This window comes from Lissotriton vulgaris, chromosome 5 (assembly GCF_964263255.1).
Source record: "Lissotriton vulgaris chromosome 5, aLisVul1.2, whole genome shotgun sequence".
NCBI lineage: Eukaryota > Metazoa > Chordata > Amphibia > Caudata > Salamandridae > Lissotriton > Lissotriton vulgaris.
Window position 1 is genome coordinate 398774944 of NC_141693.1, and position 23353 is coordinate 398798296.

At 48.0% G+C, this 23353-nt stretch overlaps 1 protein-coding gene across 2 annotated transcripts in view; it reads left to right on the top strand.

Annotated features, from left to right (window-relative positions):
* CEP104 (centrosomal protein 104) overlaps positions 1-21554 on the top strand; it is a 513885-nt gene extending 492331 nt beyond the window's left edge. For both annotated transcript variants that reach the window (XM_086921737.1, XM_086921738.1), the window contains exons 21-22: positions 11093-11180; positions 19171-21554. In XM_086921737.1, the coding sequence (XP_086777863.1) occupies positions 11093-11180; positions 19171-19304 (222 nt within the window). In that variant the 3' untranslated portion in view covers positions 19305-21554. The remainder of the gene's footprint in view (positions 1-11092; positions 11181-19170) is intronic.
* The last annotated feature ends 1799 nt before the right edge of the window (positions 21555-23353 follow it).

Sequence of the window (23353 nt, forward strand, 5' to 3'; positions counted from 1 at the left end):
CTGGCCTGTCGGAGTGGCCTTTTCCTAGAGTGGCCTTTTAGTGTGACCTTGTCCACCCGCCCGCCCGAGTGGCCATTTGACCACCCACCTGCTCAAGCGGCCTTTTCGCATTTTCACAGCCACCCACCTGAGAGGCCATTTCCCTTTTTCCCAGCCGCCAGCGAGTGGCCTTTTTCTGGTTTTCCACCTGCCTGCCCAAGTGGCTTAATTCCTACATGTTAGACCCGGCCTCGTGGCGTGGTCCTCCCTGACCCGTAGCGACACACCCTGACCCTTGCACCACACCCGACCCAGGGGTATCCCGGCCTAGCCAACCCTTCCTTCCATGACACACACACCCAACCCCGGACTTCCCCGTCCGTACCCTCCATCTTCCCGGCCCCATAAGGCCTGTGTGCCCACTTCACTGCACCTAAGATGGCCACCCAGCACGACCTAGGCCTAGAGGCGCCACCCCGGCTGGAGGACAGCGCGCTCCCAGCGAGTGAGAGAGGGAGGAGCAGTTTCTATCGCCCCTCCGACCTCCTCGTGAGAGATGGGTTTCGATCGCCCCTCCGGCCTCCCTGAGGGCTGGCTCCACGCCTGCTGTGTGTCTGGGACTCCTCCAGAACCTGACTTTAATGGATCAAAGGGCCGCGTGGCAGGAAACCCCAACAAGCGACCCCTGCCTGCGAGGACTCTGGACATCAAAGAGGAGTCGACCTATAACAAGGGGTGCTCTGGGACTATCTGGCAGATTCGATTCCGGAACGACAAGAGCCCTGCTGACGTGGTCGCGGCTCCCCGGGCAGAGAAGGACTGCTGCTCGAACCATCTGAGCCCTGCTGAGTGAGTCGCGGCTCCCTTGCAGCCTTGTAACACCTGAGCCCTGCTGAGTGACTTGCGGCTCCCCTGAAGATTTTAAGACCTCCAACATCTTGCTTGAGCCCTGCTGAGTGACTCGCGGCTCCCTTGAAGATCGTAAGACCTCCGAACACTTACTTGAGCCCTGCTGAGTGACTCGCGGCTCCTAAGACTCTCTCGGTCCGGCTGGACCCCAAAGACCGCATCGTATCCCCCGGCTCGAGGATTGAGAGCTGTGCGCCGGATACGCACCTGCATTGACCCTGATCCGCAAAGACTGTCCCGCTACCCCTATTCCTATCAAGACTCTTTGAGCCCTTGCTCTACTTGTATATACTAACCCTGCTGATCCTAAAGATCTCACAAAATTGCGAGATAAAGATCCGTTCTTAAGAACCTACAGTGTGGTGTCTCTTTGTTGAGTGGTGCTTGTGCAGCGCGTACGATCCTAGATACGAGACTCTTCCCCTGAGGAGTCTCCTGCCAGTGCTCGGCTACATTACTAAGGAGGTGGCTCCCAGGGTGGTCGGGTGCACTTCCTGCCTCCCCTGAGGTCGCCTTCTAACACTACACACCCGAGTGGCCTTTTTCTCAAGGGGTGGCTTTTTCCCACCCATCTGCTTGAGTGGCCTTTTATTGGCAAACCCCGCCCAATTGGCCTTTTGGAAAGTGGCTTTTCCCACTGGCCCGTCTGAGTGGCCTTTTACTGACCGCCCAAGTGTCCTTTTAGTATGGCCTTTTCTCACCCACCCTCCCTAGTCGCCTTTTCTCACCCTCCCTCCCTAGTGGCCTTTTCTCACCCACCCGCCCTAGTGGCCTTTTCTCACCCACCCGCCCTAGTGCCTGAGTGGCCGTTTTACCACCTGCCCGGTCGAGGGGCCTTTATTCCACCTGCCTGTCCAAGTGCCCTTTTTTTCCCCACTGTCTGCCCGAGTAGCCATTTTCCCACCTGGCTGCCCGAGTGGCCATTTTCCCAGCCACCCGCTCGAGTGGCCTTTTCCCTTTTTCTCACCCACCAACCTAAGTGGCCTTTTCCCTTGTAAAGAGTCGCATTTTCTCATCCATCCACCCGAGTGACCTTTTTCCCACCTGCCCGCCCGAGTGGCCGTTTTCCCAGTCACCTGCCCGAGTGGCATTTACCCACCCAGGGCTTTTAAGTGGCCCTTTTCACACCCATCCGCACAAGTGGCCTTTTTCCACCCAGCCGCCCAAGTGGCATTTTGCCATATGCCCGCCCAAGTGTCCTTTTCCCTTTTTTCCACCCACCCATTCAATTGGCCTTTTTCCCACCCGCCTGATTGGCGTTTTTCACACCCACCCGCCCTAGTGGCCATTTTTCCAACCGCTCGCCCGAGTGTCCTGTCATGAGTAGCCTGTTCCGACCCACCGAGTGGCCGTTCCCACCCACCCACCCACCTACCTGAGTAGCCTGTTCCCACCCACCCACCCACCTACCTGAGTAGCCTGTTCCCTCCCACCCACATACCTGAGTGGCCTGTTCACACTCCCCCGCCCGAGTGGCTATTTTTCCACCCACCCGAATGGCCTTTTCCCTTTTTCAAACCTACCCACCTGAATGGGTTTTCCCCTTTTAAAGAGTGGCCTTTTCCCACCCACTGGGTGGCCTTTTACATTTTTAACACCCACCCACCTGAGTTGCCTTGTCCCACGCACCCACTCGAGTGGCCTTGACCCACCTGCCATAGTGGCCTTTAATGTGGCCTTTTCCGACCCGCCTGAGTGGCCTTTTCCCATCCACCCGCCACAGTGACCCTTAGAGTGTGGCCTTTTGAGTGGGTATGTCCCAGCCACCCGCCTGAGCTACCTTTTCCCGTTTTCACACTGACCAGCCTTTTCCCTTACTCAAACCCACCCGCCAGAGCGGCTTTTTCCCTTATTCACACCACCCGCTTGAATGGCCTTTTCCCTCACACCCACCGAGTGGCCTTTTAGAGTGGCCTTTTCCCAGCCACCGAGTGGCTTTTTACATTTTTAGCATCCATTCACCCGAGTTGCCTTGTCCCATGCCCCCCCCCCCTCTCGAGTGGCCTTGACCCGCCTGCCCTAGTGGCCTTTGGTATGGCCTTTTCCCACCCACCTAGGTGGCCTTTTGAGTGGCTGTATCTCGGCCACCCGCCCGAGTTGCCTTTTTTCTTTTTCACACCTGAACAGCCTTTTCCCTTGCTCACACCCTCCGGCCCAAACAACCCATTCCCTTATTCACACCCACCCGCCTGAGCGGCTGTTAGACCCGTCAGCTCTTTGGGTGGTCCCTCCTATTTATTTATTTATTTTTGTCCCCTTTTTGCCCCTCAATCTTTTTATTTTTGATGTCCACCGGAATTTTTCAGGTGTTGGCCTAAGGGGTTAGGTGCTCCTTGCCCTGTAGGTTTTTTTCCCCTGCCTTAGGTGTCTTTTCTGACTAAAACTATGGGATACACAAAATGGTGGCCAGTAACTGCCATAACTGTTTTCCTCAGGGAATAGACCCATAGGACAATATAGGGAAACTCCAGAACCTTCCAGCTCGTTCTGGAGGTCTGAGGCTTGCCTATAAAAGGGTCAACACCAGGGCAGCCATTTTAGGAGTGGAAAACCAGAGAGTTCAGCTAGGAGTCTAGACCACTGGTCAGGGAGGTCAGTGCACTGAGGGAGGATTGATTGCCCCTTGGGGCTGCTATCCCTTGCTGTCGACACTCCCCCTGTGTGAGGATCTGGCCCTGCTGCTTTGAGGTCGGGAAATCACCTCTTCCCCTTTTGCCCTTAACTTTCCTGTGAGAGAAGACCGGGACTCAGTGGAGGGGTGAGAGGGCATGCAAGCCCGTAGGAGAGAAGGAAAGAATAGCCTCTTCACATAAGGGACTGGATTTGCTGTATTTAATCCCCCTTCTGCCCTCGCTGAATCGCCTGGAGGTCCGGTTCCCAGACTTGGTAATAATCAAACCAAACACCTCGGACTCCACCCTCCCCCTAGCGCAGGTTTCAAGTTGTCAAAGTTCCTGACTGGAACGGAGCGTACCTGACTGGGCTGCTGCAGGCTGCTTGGAGCGCCGGCCGTGGAGTTGGTAAGGAGCGGAATTCGGTCCCCTTGGTGACTCAGAGTCTGATCGGTGCGGCAAAAAGAGGTGTCCGATAGGAGGTGAGGAGATCAGGTGCGAGTACAGTCCCGCCCAGCGCTGACAGTGAAGAGCAGGTAGGCGGGACGATCCCGAAGGAAGCCAGACCCCGGGGAGGTTCTTCCCTTCTTGGAGAGCGGAAGGGCGGAGACACTAGGAGCCAGCTTCTGGCAGGCGGGGTCAGCTGTAGTTCCTTCCCGTGCGCCAGCCGCTGAGGGCCTTCCCGACTGCAGAGAACGTCGGATGTGGGGACGAGGCTTCTCCGAGCGCTAGGGCCTTGGATACCGCTCACTTCGTCAAGTAAGGTGGGGGAATTGGGCTTGTGGGAGGCCAGGCAGTGTTCCTAGGTCCCCGGCTGGAACGTGAAGAGACCACCCCCCTTTGATTTCAATAGGAGGAAGGCCAGGGAGAGCATCTGACCGAACTAGGAGCTCAAGAGCCATCTTATTTAACCCTGGGCAAGTCTGGGACTAGTGCTGAGAAAAAGGAACAAACGTTTATGGGGGAATGTAGGAGTTGCCAGAATTCATTGAAGAAATAAGCCCCTTGTGATTGATTTACTTCAGAAGTGGCCTTCATTAAGGGGGTTAATCCTTCCAGAAAATCCCGGAAGGCTGTATGTAAAGAGAATCTGAATTGTACTCTTCAATGTATGTTATTAAACGAATGTAATGTAAGGACAATAATGTACTGTTACCACCCACAATTAGTATTCTAGGCAGACAGTGGATTATTCCCTTTTAACAAGGTACCAGTGTGCAAAATCGACATCAGTGTAAATTCTCTCCCTTTTAGGAAATGTAATAAATTGATGAGTAATCCATGTCATGATAATCTAAATGCGAAGGGAGAAGTGCTCTTGAATGGTGTACCTATGCTAATACATGTGTTTATCATAACAATTAAAAGCGGAAAACAGACTAGATGTTGATTTAATAAAGTGCGAGTAACTGCAAAACTAACTTAAGGAAAGATAAAGCTTTTCTACTTCCATAAATTATGGCGTAGTGTCATTATTTTTGGTGGATGGACGCTGAGTTATTGTGAAGGTGTGACGCAAGCGTAACATTGTTGCCTCTAAGTTAGACCTTCCCATTCGGTACCAGGCTACCCTATGTGACTTGGAAACCCCAGGTCCAACAGCGGCCTTTTCCCTTTTTCGCAGCCACCTGCCCGAGTGGCCTTTTCCCTTTTTACCACCCGCCTGCCAGGGTGGCCTTTTCTTGTTTTCCCTCCCGCATGCCCAAGTGGCCTATTCTCAACCATCCACCCAAGTGCCTGTTTTCTCAGCCACCCACGGAGTGCCCGTTTTCTCCCCCACCCACACAGTGGCCTTTGCTGTGGCATGATGTGGCCGACGTAAGGGGCAGCGAAGAGGGTTTCTCCTTATAGACTCGTAGCAAGGAAGCACGAGTAACGCCTACTTTAGTACGGTCTCATGGAGTAGTAAACTCCTAACAAAACAGTCAGCTAAATAGCGGTTGTTCAGTAGGTACATTACTATACCTGTACTTATAAATTCCACTTTTTTAGTATATAACAAATCTAAAAAATAGAAAAACGTGAGTAAGTTGGGGATTTGTGTACCCCAGTCCTGAAGAAGGTGTTTTTACACCGAAACATGTTCACACACTCATAGGAGGTGGCGCACATAGATTACACCATTACCTCCTCTCTCACCTTTTACTAGTACCAGCCCGGGGTCCAATTAATGTTTTTTTGCTACCCCACGAGCCAGGCACTTTTTAAACTCCACTCACTATCAAACCCTGCCACAGCACTCACTTGCAATTCCCTCACCTACACCACACATAGCCAATATAAGTGCTCCCACGTAACCTTCGGTCGCAGCACGCCGCATCCCGAAGAGGGGTGCGAGGACCCCAATGATGAAGCATGACACCAAGGGGCCTGTTGGTGTGTGAGGGGTACCCAAAAACACCTAGTGTGTTCCCACCCACCGTAAGGACACCTCCTTCCCACTTCCTAATGGATTCCTTTTGTTTATAAAACTAACTCTGGGAGAACGAATCCATTTCAAGGTAATTCTCTCTCTCTCCCCTTTTGTTAACATTTACATTATCCTACCCAACCACCCCGAGTGGCCTTTTCCTACCCACTCACCGAGTGGCCTTTTCCCTACCCACCCACCCGAGTGGCCTTTTCCCTACCCACCCACCCGAGTGGCCTTTTCCCACCCACCCGAGTGGCCTTTTAGTGGCCTTTTCCCTACCCACCCACTCGAGTGGCCTTTTCCCTACCCACCCACCCGAGTGGCCTTTTCCCACCCACCCACTGAGTAGCCTTTTCTCCACCCACCCGAGTAGCCTTTTCCCCACCCGCCCAAGTAGCCTTTTCCCCACCCATCCACCCGAGTAGGCTTTTCCCCACCCATCCACCCGAGTAGCCTTTTCCCCACCCAAGGAGTAGCCTTTTCCCCACCCACCCACCCGCATGAGTAGCCTTTTCCCCACCCACCCACCCGCATGAGTAGCCTTTTCCCCACCCACCCACCCGCATGAGTAGCCTTTTCCCCACCCACCCACCCACCCGCATGAGTAGCCTTTTCCCCACCCACCCACCCACCCGCATGAGTAGCCTTTTCCCCACCCACCCACCCACCCGCATGAGTAGCCTTTTCCCCACCCACCCACCCACCCGCATGAGTAGCCTTTTCCCCACCCACCCACCCACCCGCATGAGTAGCCTTTTCCCCACCCACCCACCCACCCGCATGAGTAGCCTTTTCCCCACCCACCCACCCGCATGAGTAGCCTTTTCCCCACCCACCCGCATGAGTAGCCTTTTCCCAACCCACCCACCCGCACGAGTAGCCTTTTCCCCACCCACCCACCCACCCACCCGCCCGAGTAGCCTTTTCCCCACCCACCCACCCGAGTAGCCTTTTCCCCACCCACCCACCCACCCGCCCGAGTAGCCTTTTCCCCACCCACCCACCCACCCGCCCGAGTAGCCTTTTCCCCAACACCCGAGTAGCCCGAGTAGCCTTTTCCCCACCCACCCGCCCGAGTAGCCTTTTCCCCACCCACCCGCTCCCGCCCGAGTAGCCTTTTCCCCACCCACCCGCCCGAGTAGCATTTTCCCCACCCACCCACCCGCCCGAGTAGCCTTTTCCCCTGGAGTAGCCTTTTCCCCACCCACCCACCTGCCCTAGTAGCCTTTTGCCCACCCACCCGAGTAGCCTTTTCCCCACCCACCCGCCCGAGTAGCCTTTTCCCTACCCCCCCCCGCCCGAGTAGCCTTTTCCCCACCCACCCGCCCGAGTAGCCTTTTCCCCACCCACCCGCCCGAGTAGCCTTTAAGAGTAGCCTTTTCCCCACCCACCCGCCCGAGTAGCCTTTTCCTACCCACCCGCCCGAGTGGCCTTTTCCCTACCCACCCACCCGAGTGGCCTTTTCCCTACCCACCCACCCGAGTGGCCTTTTCCCTACCCACCCACCCGAGTGGCCTTTTCCCCCCCACTCGCCGAGTAGCCTTTTCCCCCCCACTCGCCGAGTAGCCTTTTCCCCACCCACCCGCCCGAGTAGCCTTTTCCCCACCCACCCGCCCGAGTAGCCTTTTCCCCACCCACCCGCCCGAGTAGCCTTTTCCCTACCCACCCGCCCGAGTAGCCTTTTCCCTACCCCCCCCGCCCGAGTAGCCTTTTCCCTACCCACCCGCTCGAGTAGCCTTTTCCCTTTTTTTCCAGCTACCCACCCGAGTGGCCTATTCCCCAGCCACCCGCCCATATGGCCTTTTCCCTTTTTTCCAGCCACCTGCCCATATGGCTTTTTCCCTATCTCCCAGCCACCCGCCCATATGGCCTTTCCCTTTTGAAGAGTAGCCTTTTTCCCAGCCACCCTCCGAGTGACCTTTTCCCTTTTTCCCCAGCCACCCACTCGTATGGCCTTTTCCCTAGCCCCCCACCCATATGGCTTTTTCCCTATTTCCCAGCCATCCACCCATATGGCCTTTTCCCTTTTTCCCAGCTACCTGCCCATATGGCTGTTTCCCTTTTTCCCAGCTACCTGCCCATATGGCCTTTTCCCTTTTTCACAGCCACCCGCCCATATGGCCTTTCCCTTTTTCCGACTCGCCTGCCCGAGTGCCCTTTTCCCTCTTAAGTTGCTTATTTTCCTTTTCTCACCCACGCGCCAGAGGGGCTTTTTCCCTCTCCCACCTGCCTGAATGGCTTATTACCTTTCCCACCCACTCAAGTGGCTTTTTTGCTCTGCCACCCACCTGCCCGAGTGGCTTTTTCGCTTTCCCACCCAAGTGTCTTTTTCTCTATCCTACACACAAGAGTTTCTTTTTCCTTTGATGTGTGTCTTTTTCACTTCAAGAGTCACTTTTTCCTTTTCCCACCCACCCGCCTGGGATGCTTTGTCCCTTTCTCAAGAGTGGCTTTTTCACTTTCCACCCATCCGCCCGAGGGGCTTTTTCACTTTCCCATCCACCCGTCCGAGTGGCTTTTTCACTTTCCCACCCACCTGCCAAAGTGGCTTTTTCACTTTCCCACCTATTTCCCACACACCGAGTGGCCTTTTTCTCTCCCATCCACGCAAGTGCCTGTTTTCTCACCCACCCGCACAGTGGCCTTTGATGTGGCCTTTTCACCACCCACTCACCTGAGTGGCTTTTTCCCACCCACCTGCCCAAGTGTCCTTTTCCCACCTACCTCCCTGAGTGGCCTTTTCCTACCCGCCTGAGTTGCCTTTAAGTGGCCTCTTCCCCTTTACCACCCACCCGACCGAGTGGCTCTTTCCCCTTTACCACCCACCTGACCGAGTGGCTCTTTCCCCTTTACCACCCACCTGCTGGAGTGGCCTTTCATTGGGGCTTTTTATTACCCACCCACCGAGTGGCTTTTTGTGTGTGGCCTTTTACCTTTTTCACACCCGCCCGATTGGCCTTTTCCCTTTTTCCCAGCCATCCACCCATATGGCCTTACCTTTTTCCCACCGCCTGCCCGAGTGCCCTTTACCCTCTTAAGTTGCTTTTTTTCCTTTTCCCACCCACACGCCAGAGTGGCTTTTTCCCTCTCCAACCCACCTGCCTGAATGGCTTATTACCTTTCCCACACGCCAGAGTGGCTTTTTCTCTTTGAGAGTGGCTTTTTCTTTTAGAGTGGCTTTTTCTCTTTCACACCCACCCGCCCTAGGGGCTTCTTCACCTTTACCACCCACCTGACTGAATAGCTCTTTCCCCAATACCACCCACCCGACCAAGTGGCTCTTTCCCCTTTACCACCCACCTGCTGGAGTGGCCTTTCAGAGGAGCGTTTTCCCACCAACCGGCCCTTGTGGCTTTGTTGTGTGGCCTTTTCTCTTTTTCACACCCACCCGCCCGAGTGGCCTTCTCCCTTTTTCACACCCACCCGATGAGTGGCCTTTTCCTCATAGTGGCCTTTTCCCTTTTTTCCATTCATGAGTGACCTTGTCCCTTTTTCCCAGCCATGAGTGGCATTTTCCCTTTTTCCCAGCCACCTACCCGAGTGGCCTTCTTCCGTTTTGTGGTGTGGCCTTTTCCTCTTTGTGGTCTTTTCGCCACTCTCATGCCTGAGTGGCCTTTTCCCGCCCGCAAGAGTGGCAGTGGCAAGTCACTAACTTTTAAAATGCATTACAGAGCTAGAGGTCACCATTTTTATCAAGCTTGGATTTGTTGGACTTGGTCCAGAATGGTGCTTTCAATTAGGGTTGTAAATAAGGAACTTAACCCTTCCTTAGCAGCTAATTTGAATAGTGAATTTAATCTTTTGAAAGTGATGCAAAGGAGCCATTTGTGCTACTAATTACTTATTTGTTGCTTAGCTAAAACTAAGGACTGCTTATGAGACTATAAAGGAACATCCCAAAATGAAACAATATCTTGCTCGTACATCACAACTAGTTTTCATGGTGCCACAAACTTACATAGATGTGATTTCCTGGATTTCGGTTTATGGAAATAAAGAGTTAAATTCGTCTTGGAATGCTTACCCGCTCATTATGCTTTCTTCTTAGACATAAGTGATAGTACTGACCTAGTTTCAGGACACGGTATACTAAGTCCGCATAAAGGCAGCCTTTTCTCTGATTAGATCACCTTGTGCCTTAATTATGTTGTGGCATTTCAGTATAATTATTTCTTAAGGGAAAGCTTTGGAAAAGGTCTCTTTACCTTAAGCTCATTCTGCTGAACCATAAAGCCAATTCCCTAAGGATTAACATGTTGTAGAAAGGCTGCTTTCTAAATCCATTTCTAGTTAAGCCCGTTTCACGAGCTCCTGTTTTCTGTAGCTATAAATGCCCACGCCGAATTGTTAGTGTCCACCTGGAACTGTCACAATTAACTTGAATTCTGATACTAATCGCGCAAAATAGAAATAGGTACAGTTAATGACATGGTGCAACTAAAGTGATGACTGAATCGGAATTTGACGAAGACAGTCATCTCTTTGTTTCTTTTTTTCAGAACTTATTTATTGATTTTTACAAATTAAACAAAGATACAGGCTTATCTTTGTATCAAAGTGCTTTCTTCTTGATGCTCAGGACAATTCCAGCCTTGTACCCAAATGTTGCCAAATTTGCTAGGGCATCCCCTTGCTGTGTGCCCCATGCACACCATTGCGGAGCATTCGTCCATCTTGTGTGTCTACTTTCTGAGAGTGGGGGACACTCTTTCCTTCCTCCCTTTTTACATGCCCTCTTGGCAATCCTAGTACGACGATAGCCTGCTTCGCTCAAATGCCGTCCACGAGCCCCAAAAGGGCCACTCTTGTTTCTAATTTTAGTATTGCTTCAATTAACCAAAAGTTACAGTCTCACTTATTTTGGTAATATAAAATCGTTTTTTTCTGGGTTATTTCTGCATGCCACTTTCCTCGTATTATGCACCCCTAGATAGATTTTACTGTGCCTTCCCTCATGCAGGCTTGTTTTTTGTGTTATCGGTTGCACTTGTGTGGCCAGCATGGGCGCTGTTTATTCTTTTGGTGGGTTTCATTAGGCCCTTGTGTTTTTTTGTCATTCTCTTTTTCATTTACCTGCATTACATTTACCTGTGTTTGATGTATGGATGGTGACTCGGTTGCTGGGTAACACGATACATCACTGCCCACTGTGATAATCCTGCTTTATGCTTGATTGCAGGCCTGGAAGTTTCACCTCATGGACAAGAATGGCTGTAAAATGAACCTGCGCAGGACTCCGGCTCTGCAGAGGACACAAGTGCAACTAGGTATGGCCTTTGAAAGAGAAATGTGCGCGGAACACTCCCCTTTGTTCCCTTCCTTGAACTTCAGAATCTCGGTGACTGAAAAAGTTGCCACCCGGGAGCAGGTTGGAGAGATAGGGTTCCACTTGTATATTCTTCCATCCGCTTTTTGTCAGGGTGGGATGAGGCATGAAAAACCCACAAGTCTAATGTTACATTTCTATTATCAATGTTGGAGAATATTAATACACAGAAATAAGAAATGTTAAATGGGGTAAGAGTGGACTCCGTAATTTATCAAAGCTTTTGAGTTTTGCAGTGTGAGTTTTTTAAACACCAGGGTCTGTTGTTTTTCTTTGGAAACCCTTTGGTATGTCACTGTATTTGTTTAATGTGCCCTCTGCGGTACCACCCCACCCCACTTAGTTTGCCCATTACTTCTGCTTTTTCTATATATGTTTACAAAGAAATCATGTAGTGGTATTAGCCCTTTGGTTGTCTCAAACGCACAAGTACTTTTCTGGGGGGGGTGAGCTGTCTTCTAGCCACTCTCTCGTTGGTTGGTTTCAGAATGCAGTGTGAAATTATCATTTCCCTTCATTTTGAAATTAAATTCTTTACATGGATGAACATTTTACTTTAGCCCCAAGTAAACATGTCCTGTAAGGTGTAACACATTATCTATTTCAGTCTCACAAAAGGCTGTTATAATTAATTCATAGATATTTAATTGAGGATTTTGTGCATTTAACATATGCAGAAGCCTTCTCTTTTTCCCTCTTTGAGGTATGGAAATGTGTAGGATCTAAGATTTGTTTCTGTTTTATAGCCTGAGACACTCAGATTTCTGTACTATGTCTAAGCCTGCCATTATAGATATCTCTAGCTCTATGATGGAGAGAGGCATGACATCTGCAAATAGACTTATCCAATGCTTTCTGTCTGTTCTTTTTACATCAGTAGTGGTTCATGTAAGTGCTGCTAGCAGGCCTATCATCAGCTCAAAAAGGATCAGATGCCCTTTTTAAAGATGCCCTTTTAAGGTCTTTGCCGGAATACATTACATCGGTGAATTTTGTGCATGCCCTCTATTTGCCACGCCTAGCTCACACCATTCGATAATTTCTCTATATAATTTCTTTGTTTTCCTTGCATATTGGCCCTTTTCCATGAAATGTGCTATTTTCCTAATGTGTTCTTGCCCTTGTTTACCTTGTACAAATCCCTCTTCATCTGGTTCCACAGAAGATGGTAGGACTGCTAGTAATACCAGTGTTTTTATGGAAAACTTTCACATTGATGTTTAATAAGGAAACGGGTCTGTGGAGGTTCATATTTGTCTGGGTCCTTTCCTTGGCCTTTCATTGTGCGACTGACAGCTTTGTTACCTATAATAAATCTATTTAACTCACCCAGCAGTTCAACAAGGGAGCCCTTGAAATCTTTGACAAAGGCAACCATTATTTGGTTTTAAGTTCTTAGTGGTAGACAGCAACTACTTCAGTTCTATAGGTTTGTCTAGTTATGACTTCTATGGTGAGGCTAGAAAAACTGTTTAGGGCTAGACTTAAATTCTGTGAGGTTTCTTCTCTTATGGCTGTCATTTGCTTCTTTTTGCTTTTAAAAAAAGATATACATTTTTGCATCAGTTATTAGATCACTTTTTGCAGATCTTAGCTAGGTGACTGATACTCGACCTCTGTGTTCTCAGTCCCAATGCCAGGAGCTGTACAGCTTTATTGCTTTTTTCATAACATGTCTACATCAGATGTAGTACTGTTAACTCTGCTTTATTGTTTCTTAGGACCTGAAGTTCGACCCCAGTCATTCCTACCTTCTTAGCCCTTTCCCTGGTTGGCTCCTATTTGTTCTCTTTTTCACTTCTACCCAATTGCTTAATAAGTTGGCTTTCTAACTGCATTTTCTTTATCCAGGAAATAATCTTGAATCCGTTGTCTTATAAAAAAATTGTAAACCTGCATAAAAGTGTAAGATTGCCTTTGTGAATCTGGCCCAGTGCTTTCAAAGGATTTATATTCAAATTAGCATAATGGGTCATGGAAGTTTCCTCGATCAATCAATTTCGATTTTTAGAGCATGGCTAATCACCCGTGAGGAAGCAAGGCACTAGGTTCTTGCTGGGAACAGTTGCAAAGCCAGGTCTTGTTCCCTTTCTAAATCCCGGAAGCAAGAATGATGCTCGAAGGGAAGGTCATTCCGGGGTTTGGCAGTGAGGTAAGAGTAGGGACGTCCTCCACTGGGGCTTCGGCGGATGCGGGCAGTGTGTGCAAAAGGTGAGTGAGGTGGAGCACAGGTGTCTGGAGCGTTGATGGAAGTATGCTGGTCCTTGCTCATGGAAGGCCCTGTAGGCGTGTATCAGCATCATGAATTAGCATCTTTTCTAAATGGGGAGCCTGTGGAGGTTCCTTAGGTGGAGGGTGATGTGGGTCAATTTGGGGAGGTGGAGGATGAGTCTGGCAGCTGAAGTCTATATTGTCTGGAGTCTCTGCAGGAGTTAGGTGATGATTACTGTGCAGAGAGAGTTGCTGAAGTCAGCTGGCTGATGACTAGGGCTTGAGTGATGGTTTTCCTGGTGTTGACAGGGAGCCATCTGAAGATCTTTCCTAGCGTGCGGAAATGTGGAAGCAAGCGTAGGTGTTTGTGCTGGCCCTTTTTGCAGGTTCACTCTCAAACTTTTTGCCTCTTATTTTTATGACCATGTTTTTGTTGGCTGTAGGGTTCTGGGCACTTTACTACTGCTGATCAGTGCTTAAGTGCACATGCTCTCTGTTTAAATTGTGATATGATTGGTTTAAGCTGAGACTGCGTTGATCTGGCACTCCATGGTAAGTTTGCTGTCCAGGATGATACCATGGTTGCAGGCTTGGTCTTTCGGTACGGGTCAGAGGGCCACCAGGTGTTCCACGGGAAGATGTTGTTCCCAAAAATATGCACCTCTGTCTTGTCTGTGTTGAGCTTCAGGGCAGTTGGTCTTCATCCAGTCGGCGACACTCATCATGCAGATGTGAAAGTTGGTCCTGGTGGTGGAGGGTTCTTCTGAGAGCGAGAGGATGAGCTGGGTGTCGCCTGCTTAGAAAATGATTATTATACACATAGCAGAGCAGCGAGCCGCTTTAGATTTTGCACCTCCCTCATATCCCAATTCTTCAAAAGAAAGTTTTAGTCATTACAGGCAAAATGTGGAATAGCACTATGAAGTTTGGGAGGTGCAGGACATTTATTAAGGTGTCTGAATTGGAGGCCAATTAGGGCCCTTGGCTGCCTGATTAAAACCAGCAGGAAACATTAGACACTAATTAAGAGATTAAACATACATTGGGTGAGGACTACACTGGACTGATGTATAACTTTAAATACTGTGAAGTTCACATATAGAGCATGATTCGCGGTGGCTACCTTTTCCCATATCATCCACAATAAAATTTGAAAATAAAGACACATTGGAATATTTACAAATTGAACTTAGTCTGAGCTTGCGGTGCATTACCATTTGTTTATGTGCTTAGGGAATGATGTTGAGGCCATGGGTTCCGAACCTAATGGCCAGGGGCGACCTATATAACTGTTGAACACGGTGGGGCTGAGGGGTGAACCATGAGATGATGCTCTTATGTTCTGAGGTGAAGGGTGGTAGGCGGATTGTCTGGGTTTGTCCTGTGAGGAAGGATGCTATCCATTTGAGGGTGTCTCCTTGAATCCAGATGTGGTGGAGTATTTCAATGAGTGTGTGGTGGGATGCAGTGTCAAAAGCTTTTGAGAGGTCAAGGAGGATCAGGGCTGCTGTTTCTCCCCAGTCAAGGAAGATTCCAATGTCGGTGGCAGCGATCAGGGCAGTCTCTGTACTCAGTTTTTGAGGCGTCCAGCAGATTGTTTCTCTCTAGGTGTTTGGTGAGTTGACAGTTGATGGCCTTCTCGTGGACTTTGCGAGGAAGGGGAGCAGAGAGGGGGCTGAGGGGGAGTTCTTAAATTCACTGGGGTCAGTGAAAAGTTTATTGAGGATGGGTCTGACCTCTGAGTGTTTCCATCAATATGGGAAGGCGGCTGTGATGATGGATGCGTTGAGAATAAAGCTGAGTTTGCAGATGTCCTTGCTCTTGAGGTTGAAGAGGAGATGGTGCAGGGAGGGGTCAGTGGGTGATCTGTGGTCAGTTGTTCCCATGTGGTGAGCGGGAGGCTGTTGGTGGCATCAGAAGGTGTTAGGAGGTTGCAGAGGCCAGTGGGTTGGGGCTCGAAGTTTCTGAAGAAGCGTCGATATCTTGTTGTCGAAGTAGTCGTCCAGGGAGTCGCCAACTTCCTGGGAAGGGGATATCTTGTTCTCGTGGTTTGCCGGGCAGAACACTCTGACGATGCTAAAGGGTCCCTTGCTGTGGTTGGAGCTTGCTTTGATGCATCTGCCAGGGCTCCTCTTTTTATGTCTTTTTGACGTTGATAGTATTTGTTGAAAGCTGTCTTGAAGGTGACCTCTCTGGGATTTTTGCCATGCGCCATCATCTTTCCAGTTGTTTGCAGTTGTGTTTCATTGCCCTGAGTACTGATGTTATACCATCTGACCTGTTTTGTGGCTCTGCTGGTCTCCGCATGCTTGATTGGCGCAATTCTGTCAGCGCAGTTGGCAATCTGGGTGGATATGTTCTGGATGGCCTGTACAAGGTTGGTTGCAGAGTCAGGACGGATGATTTAGCGAGTCCTTCCATTGAGTTAATGTCACATTGTTACAACTGCGGTGGGGGAGCCAAGAGTCTTGGTTGTGCAAGGGGATCCTGCGATGGATAAGTGGACAATGGCGTCGTCAGATCAAGTGAGTTTGGTGGTTTGGCTGTACTAGACTCTGTCATTGGCTCTAAAGATCGGGCCAAGCGTCTGTCCTGCACTGTGTGTGGGTTTGGTGACCAGTTGGGTGAGGCTGATGTTGCTCATGTTTTCCAGGAGATTGGTGGAGTTTGCCTCTTTGGGCTTTTTGAGGTGGAAGTTGAGGTCACAGAGGAAGATGTAGTACTTGAAGTCGATAGCAACTGGGTCTGATGAACTTGAGGATGACATTGCAGAAGCTGAGGCGTAGTCCTGGGGGGTTGTAGGCAAGGTTGCCTTTGGTTGTTCTGCCGCCGGTTTGGAGTTGGAAGTTATGGTGTTCCATGATCTGTGTGGTGTTGTCTTCGGTGATGGTGCAACAGATTTTTTTCTGTGGATGATGGCAGTGCCACCTGCTCATTGATTCTGTCTCTGTATTTCATCTTGTAGCCGTTGGGTGTCATGGTGCCAGGGGTGGAGGAGCTGTTGAGCCAGGTCTCTGTGATGAAGATAAAGCCTGTGTGAGGGTGGTGATGGTGTATGCAGCGTGATCTGGTATTGAGCAGGAGGCAGTGGACATGTTCCGGGGTTGTACTGGTCAGTGGGGTGGGTGTGTTGACAGTTTTCCGTGGGGGAAGGCTATCCTGAGTTGCAGACGAAGAAGCAGTGGCGACAGGTAAAAGATCCGACTGTTTATCGAGGATATAAAATGCATTGCAGCTTCTGGGGTCCAGGTTGCGTAGGTTACCTGCAGAGTTTCTGTGGGTGGCAGGAGGTCCTAGTGCTTGGTGGGGTCCAGGCACAGATGGGCTTGCCTTTGGCGCGTCAATGGCGCACCCTCTACAGCCTCCATTAAATAGGTTCTGGGCTGGGGGAGGGAAGGGTAGCAGGAGCAGCTGGAAAAAGGAGCAGCGAGGAAAGCTGGCTCCTGCTCCAAAAAACTGCTGGAACAGCAAGCAGAGAACAGTGGGTGAAGAGTTAAAAATGACAGCAGTGAGACTGAGATAATTCACAGGCAGCAGCAACGAGCAGTAGGCCAACTTAATGGCTGCACATTGTTAATGTTAATGTTAATTTAGATTTATATAGTGCCAAATCACCGACAGGTCTCTTAGCGCTTGCTTTGGGAACCCGTCCTGACTTTCCCTGCAAGATAACCCCTACTGGGCATCCCCAAGGTGAAGACCAGGCATCCTATCACGGTGGGGCCGTAGTGGAGATTAAGCAAGCTATTGCCCAGAGTTGCAGAGTGTGAACCCATGATTCGAGTAGGCACCGAGGCAAGAATTATCGAGTCCGTGGACATTTTGAGCTCAAGACCCTGCCGCATCGGGAATTGAACCCTGGTCCCGGGTCTGACGGCTGCATCAGGGTCTGCCTCCTCTAACCAGGGAGCCACACTTCTCCACTGAGCCACACTTCTCCACAATGAGACAAAATGCAGGAAAAAAGAGTAGAGAAGAGAAGAACAGTAGCACTAATCACAAAATAATACAGTTCCCCAACAAGAAGAATCAGGGAGACGTGCCGAGTCCACGAGATGGGAGCAGATCGAGGATCTGCTAATGGGGTCGTGCTGCTGCCACCATGAAATTGGTCCTGGGTGGGGTGCTGTGAAGCACGAGTGGCTGGAAAAGTAACAAGGGGAGCCTGTTCCTGCTCCAAAAATGGCGGGAACAGCAAGCGGAGTACAACAGTGAGTGAAGAGTTAAAAAAATAACAGTGAGGCTGAAATTGTGAGCAGTAGACTAATTTAACAGCAGCACAATGAAACAAAAGGCAGACAACCAGAGAGTATGAGTAGAGAAGAACAATGTAGCAATCACAAAAAAAAATACAGTTCGCCGGTGTTCTGAGAACCATTATATCCCCGTGAGTGGCTGCACCCCCTACGTCACGGGCGGAGAAGGGCAGACAGCGGCCGCGGGGTCCTTGTGCCAACATTGTTCACAGCCTCGAGCCGCCAGCAGCCCGAGGCGGTGTACGAGGCTGGAACACTTCAAAAATCATTTTTATTAATGCCAATTTAATCACCATCTATCTGATGGAGATTTGATTACAGCAGGAAAGGGAGAGGGGTCTGAGAAGAAGTCCGAGTGAGGCCGATCAGATGGACATAGCAAGGAAAGGCTAAAGAATTGAGGACACTTACTGGGGATACGCTGAGAGCTGTCAGAAATGGAATGTGTTTAACACGTACATTTTAAATAAACATGTAGCAGCTTTAATGCGGGGCAATACCGGCCTGCAGGTGGGGGGAACGGAGACTGGCTGTGTATAGCGGTCGGCACAAGGACCCCGCGGGCGCTTTCTGCCCGAGACGCGAGCCATGTTCGAATAGAGCATGCGCAATGATGATGTCACGGAATGATGGTGGGCGTGGTACTACGTCATCGGCCGTAATATGCGCATGCGTACGCATGCGCAAAACAGGGGGGGGGGGGCACTGCCTCACGGGGTGCAGCGGATTATGGAACACCGGCAGGCAGTCAGGGGGACCTGCTGAGTCTGCAAGATGGAAGCGGATTGGGACCTCATTGTAACAGTACTGGTCGGACACTGCAGAACAAGTGTCTCTGAAAGAACACTGGGCCTTATTCACAAAGAAAAGTCGGACGTTTCCACCCGTAGATGTATTCCTACATACAGGTGTAATTGGTATAACATGTCGAAATTCTGCCATTTTCAGTGGTATACCTAGGTTCTGTGCAAGCCACAACTGTCCACGAGTGCTACCTAAAATGTGTTACATTTGGCATTCCCCAAATACGCAGTTATGGGTCGTTTATTAACTCTACATTGGGGAAAATTGTATATGGGGTGCTCCTTAATTCCCACCTGGGTAAATGTTTTTTCCTGTGGAGGAACTGTGTTTTGTTCTCCTTTTTCCACCCCGACGCGGGAGTTACTCAAGCTCTGTGCTTGAGTTAAACTGACCATTTCCAGAGTAAGAAAGTGCCTGGGACTAGTTTGAATGCGACCAGACTCACAAACGTTTGTTTGTTCACAAGCTTTGAAAGCAAGCCACGCCTTGCATGGTTTTTACGACTGTGTAACTGTACGCACATGTGCTATATAATTACTCAGTCGTAACACCTCTTACTCTTGACAGGTATGTTTTACTGGATAGCTGTCTGTGTAATGGAACTTTGTGAGTCGGGCTTCAGTGTTCCCACGTTGGTAATTGTCTGTCTTTTGGTTACAGGGAAAGCAGCTGGAGCGACAATGCAGAAAATGACTGCAGTGGGAGCTAAGCAGCGAAATCTCACTGTAGGCAGCAAGATTCCTGCCCCTAAAGCAGGACTGGGCAAAACAACAAGAACCCAAGCCAAGCGGTGACAAGAAAAAATGCCACAAATGTCCCGTTTTATGTGAGACCGAAGTTCATTCCGCACAGTTCGATACATTTTTTAAAACTGAAATCGTTCTGGCGCAGCAAAATATTGGTCCTTCAACTTTGCAAAACTATATGTCAAAGCTCTTATTTTTTAATGTTAACACTAACTGAACTGTTCCGTGTTTTAAATTAAATTTCCCAAGAAATCTGTAAGTCACCTAATTTAAGCCTGAACCATATATTTCACTATCTGTTATTTAATAAGTCAGTGCAGCACTTTAAAACATGTTTTAAGCCAAAGGCACTTTGTTCTCTTTGTGTTAACATAGTGTCATCAGCAATTTGTGGTTTGAATTTTTTTTTATTTATTTTGGATTTTTTAATTCTTGTGTTGTAACAATCATAGAAGCTTAAAGCTGTTTGAAGCGTACATCGAGTAAATGCAAAAAAAAGAGACGTGTACAGCGTTGTGAAAGCTACACAGGAAAGGCAATCATAAACGAAGAGAAAAAAAATTGTAGGTGTTAAGTATTGACCAACCTTCCAGCAACATTACCCTCTATTGGATTGGAATCTAGGATGGAGGCATTCGGGATGATGCGTTACCTATCACAACATGTATTTTACCCAACTCAATGATACTCATTTTATCGACCTAGGAAGTCTCGCTGAGGTTCCTACCATGAGATCCAATGCAGATCCCTGGAGTTGGATGTACTAGTCCACTTAACCACCAGACCCAGCCTATGGTATTTATGGGAAACATGATTATTCAAAAGTGGAATATTTAGCCAATCATGAACCTAAAAGTATCTTACCTTCAGGCTTTAAGAAAGATATTTGTCTCTGCCAGCCTGTCTAGATCCAATTTAAACTGTATTTACTCATGGAAAATAAAAACAAATATGCTGAGCATATAGAGGGACAGAGAAGTTGTGATTGAACATCCCTCCCCCCCCCCTATTTTTTCTCGCACCTATCTCCACCCGTAGCCCCGTTTTCCTCTTTTCCCTTCACAGAAGCAGTGATATTTGGCGTCTCTTCATAAATGAATACAATATTTGGGATTTGTAGTGTGTCTGCACTAGGTTTTGGGATGGGGTGGAGATGAAATGTATGCCAAGCCCACCTTGAAGGTGGGTTACTTTTTTGTTCCATACCAGGCAGTGTCAAAAGTAAAAGAAACACCATGTGTGTCCATCCTGGGTGCAGAGATAAAGGCGGAGAAATTGAATGTGGAAAAAAAAATGTAAAGGGACAAATTTGAAAGAAAATGTTTTTTTAATTTTTACTTATTTGTAATTTTAATGTAGTGCACTATTAGTATTTATGCTCTGCTGAATTGTTGACACTGTATAAGCAAGTGGGATGGATTCCGTACAAGGATTTGAAGCTGAGAAATCAGGATTTCTTTTGCTTTGCGCAAAGAACCTCACATTTAGAAGTAAATGTATGAATTGTATTTAAGTACTATTGCTACAGCCATGTAGAATGATGCCCTGTTCATTTGCTTTATGACCAGAATCAGTTTTTACAGCCATTTTTTAAACAAAAGGCTGTACATTCTCTTTGAAAACAAAAAGTGCTACTAGTTTCTGATCCATTCTGTTAACACACCTTAGGTTTCTTGTCTCTACAGATGTTTTCCACTGTATTTGTTTTATACGTTTTATTAGGTATTTCTGATTAAAAATGGTACTTTCTTTCACAAAGCATTCCTGCACTGTTTATAGTCTATTTAAGCTGCGCTGATAGGGAAAAGCCAATTTCAGAAAATACCTAGGGGATCAGTATTTGGCCTTTTTTGCTAGTTTAGATGTTACTACTGTCGAAAGCCCAAATCCAGCTGTTCTGCTTTTCCATCCGTAATGAATTACTTGGTCAAGAACAATGGGTTTTTGATTTGTTTAAAATATTTCAAGTTATGTTCACAGTGCAATCAGTCGGATGGTAATACATTAACCAAAAATGGGTCATAAATTTGTCATGCTTTATTTGTGTTATTGTAGATTATTTATACAAAAAGCATTTACATACTCCGTTTGGCATCTTTGGCACGAGTTGTTGCATGGATTTTGGATGCAACAATTCGTGCTAGAAAGGGAAAATATTTGTATCTTGCTCATTTTATTTTGAACCCTCGTGAAATTTTCTTCAAATGTGTTAATGTGGTTTGCATTTTTGCCTATTCAAAACCAGTGTGGTGTAAGGATTCATTCTACTACACCTACATAAAAAGTAAAGCGTATAAAGCAGCCTTGTTTGGAAAATGTCTCTTTTGCAACACATCCTCTCTATTCTACCATACTCGAAAAGGCGCTATATTTGAATAATCATGAAGATAACATTCCCTTAGAATTCAATTAAAAATAACATGATTGATTTGTTTTACTCTTTGAAGCACTGAAATGTTAAAAAGTTATTTTTCTCTTTAGTAGAAAAAATGCATTTAAAAACACTCAGGGAGCGAACAAGAGGCATACAGTTTTGCAACTTTAGGTATTCAGTGATAAAGTGATATTATGCAGGTTAGGTCTTTGCAGTTGTTCAATAGTTAAGGTTGTTGGTTGAAAGCTTTATTCGATATGCAAATATATCTTACAAGCATAACATACATTAAAAAACAACATTTAGAAAAAGTACAAGTATGTCATACATTTTTAAAAAAATAAAATTTTAGGGAGCTCCCTAAGATAAATTAGCTAAAAAGAATTAAATTGATATAGTCAATCTATTACAACGAATCAACCAAGAACGTTTTAAAAATTTAGAGACACCACAGACTATAAGTGGAGAAGTATCAGTCAATAAAATTCGGAGTGCCACCGAATGCATGTGTGTTCCCAGGCGTTTGAAGAGGGGTTTCAACCAGTATCTCCTTGGATGGATATAGTCTGGGCACTCAAAGAGAACATGTGCCACCGTCTCAGGCCTGGTTGGGCAACAAGCGCAAAAGGGGGATAAATGAGCATAGGACTTCCACTTCGATACAGTTACTCTTAGCAGAAGGGTGCCAACTCTAAACTTGAAGTAAAGGGCCCTGTCCACTGGCATAGTAATTAGGTCCATGTAGGGTTCATATGATACCACATCCTTTATTTTAAGGAACGCTGCAGTCGAATTGCAATGATGTGGATTCCCAATTAGTTGGCAAGAGACCCAGTTCCAATATAGTTTTTTGAGGGCTGCCTTGGGAGGAGCAGATCTTGTAGTCCAGCAGTCTCCTAGGACCAGTTCCTCCAAAAGAATTTTTATGTCCCTCAGCCACTTGATCTTATTCCAGCCCCCCGTATTCAATATTTCTGATAGGCCGTCGGCATAAGATTTTAATTCCGGGACCCTCCATATGCGGGACCATAGGAGCAATGGGCGAAGGCGGGCCTGGTCTTTGATGCTTTTACAGCCCAAGTCCAAGAGCACTGGAACTGTTTGGGTGCTCAAGGGAAGAGCTAGGAGGTCCTTCAGGAACTTGTTTTCAGTCTTGGATAGGGAACCCAAATTACAATGACCCCATAACTCCGTGCCATACAGGGCAGAAGTAACCCCCCCTTGCCTTGTCGATCTCAATTGCAGGCGCCACTGAAGATCTGGGGGAATAGTTAAGATAAGCATAGCATAGGAGAACGTAGAGAAGACCACATTTCCCATTTAACAATTTTAAATGAGACTCTGCAAGCATGACCTGGAAAATAGTCTGAATAATGGAGAGGAACATAAAATACAAATACTTGAATTAAATCATGAGATTGATTATATAATGGCACATAGAGCGTATTGATCCAGGCTGCAGAAGGTACAGTACCATTATAAAAAAATGTAGGTTAGCCAAGTTGGCCAGAGTGGTCACTTACAGCATTTCCTGGGGTCACTTATAGCATGTGTTGTAAATGGTATATACTCCAGACTGAGTGAGAGAAGAAGCAGTCTGACATGAAACTTGCTGACCTTCCACTTTGCAAACACTTACTGCCTACAATATATTTATAGATTTTTAGTAGATGGAAGATTTTAATCCACCTTAAAAGCATCACTTGCCTAAATCAAAATTATA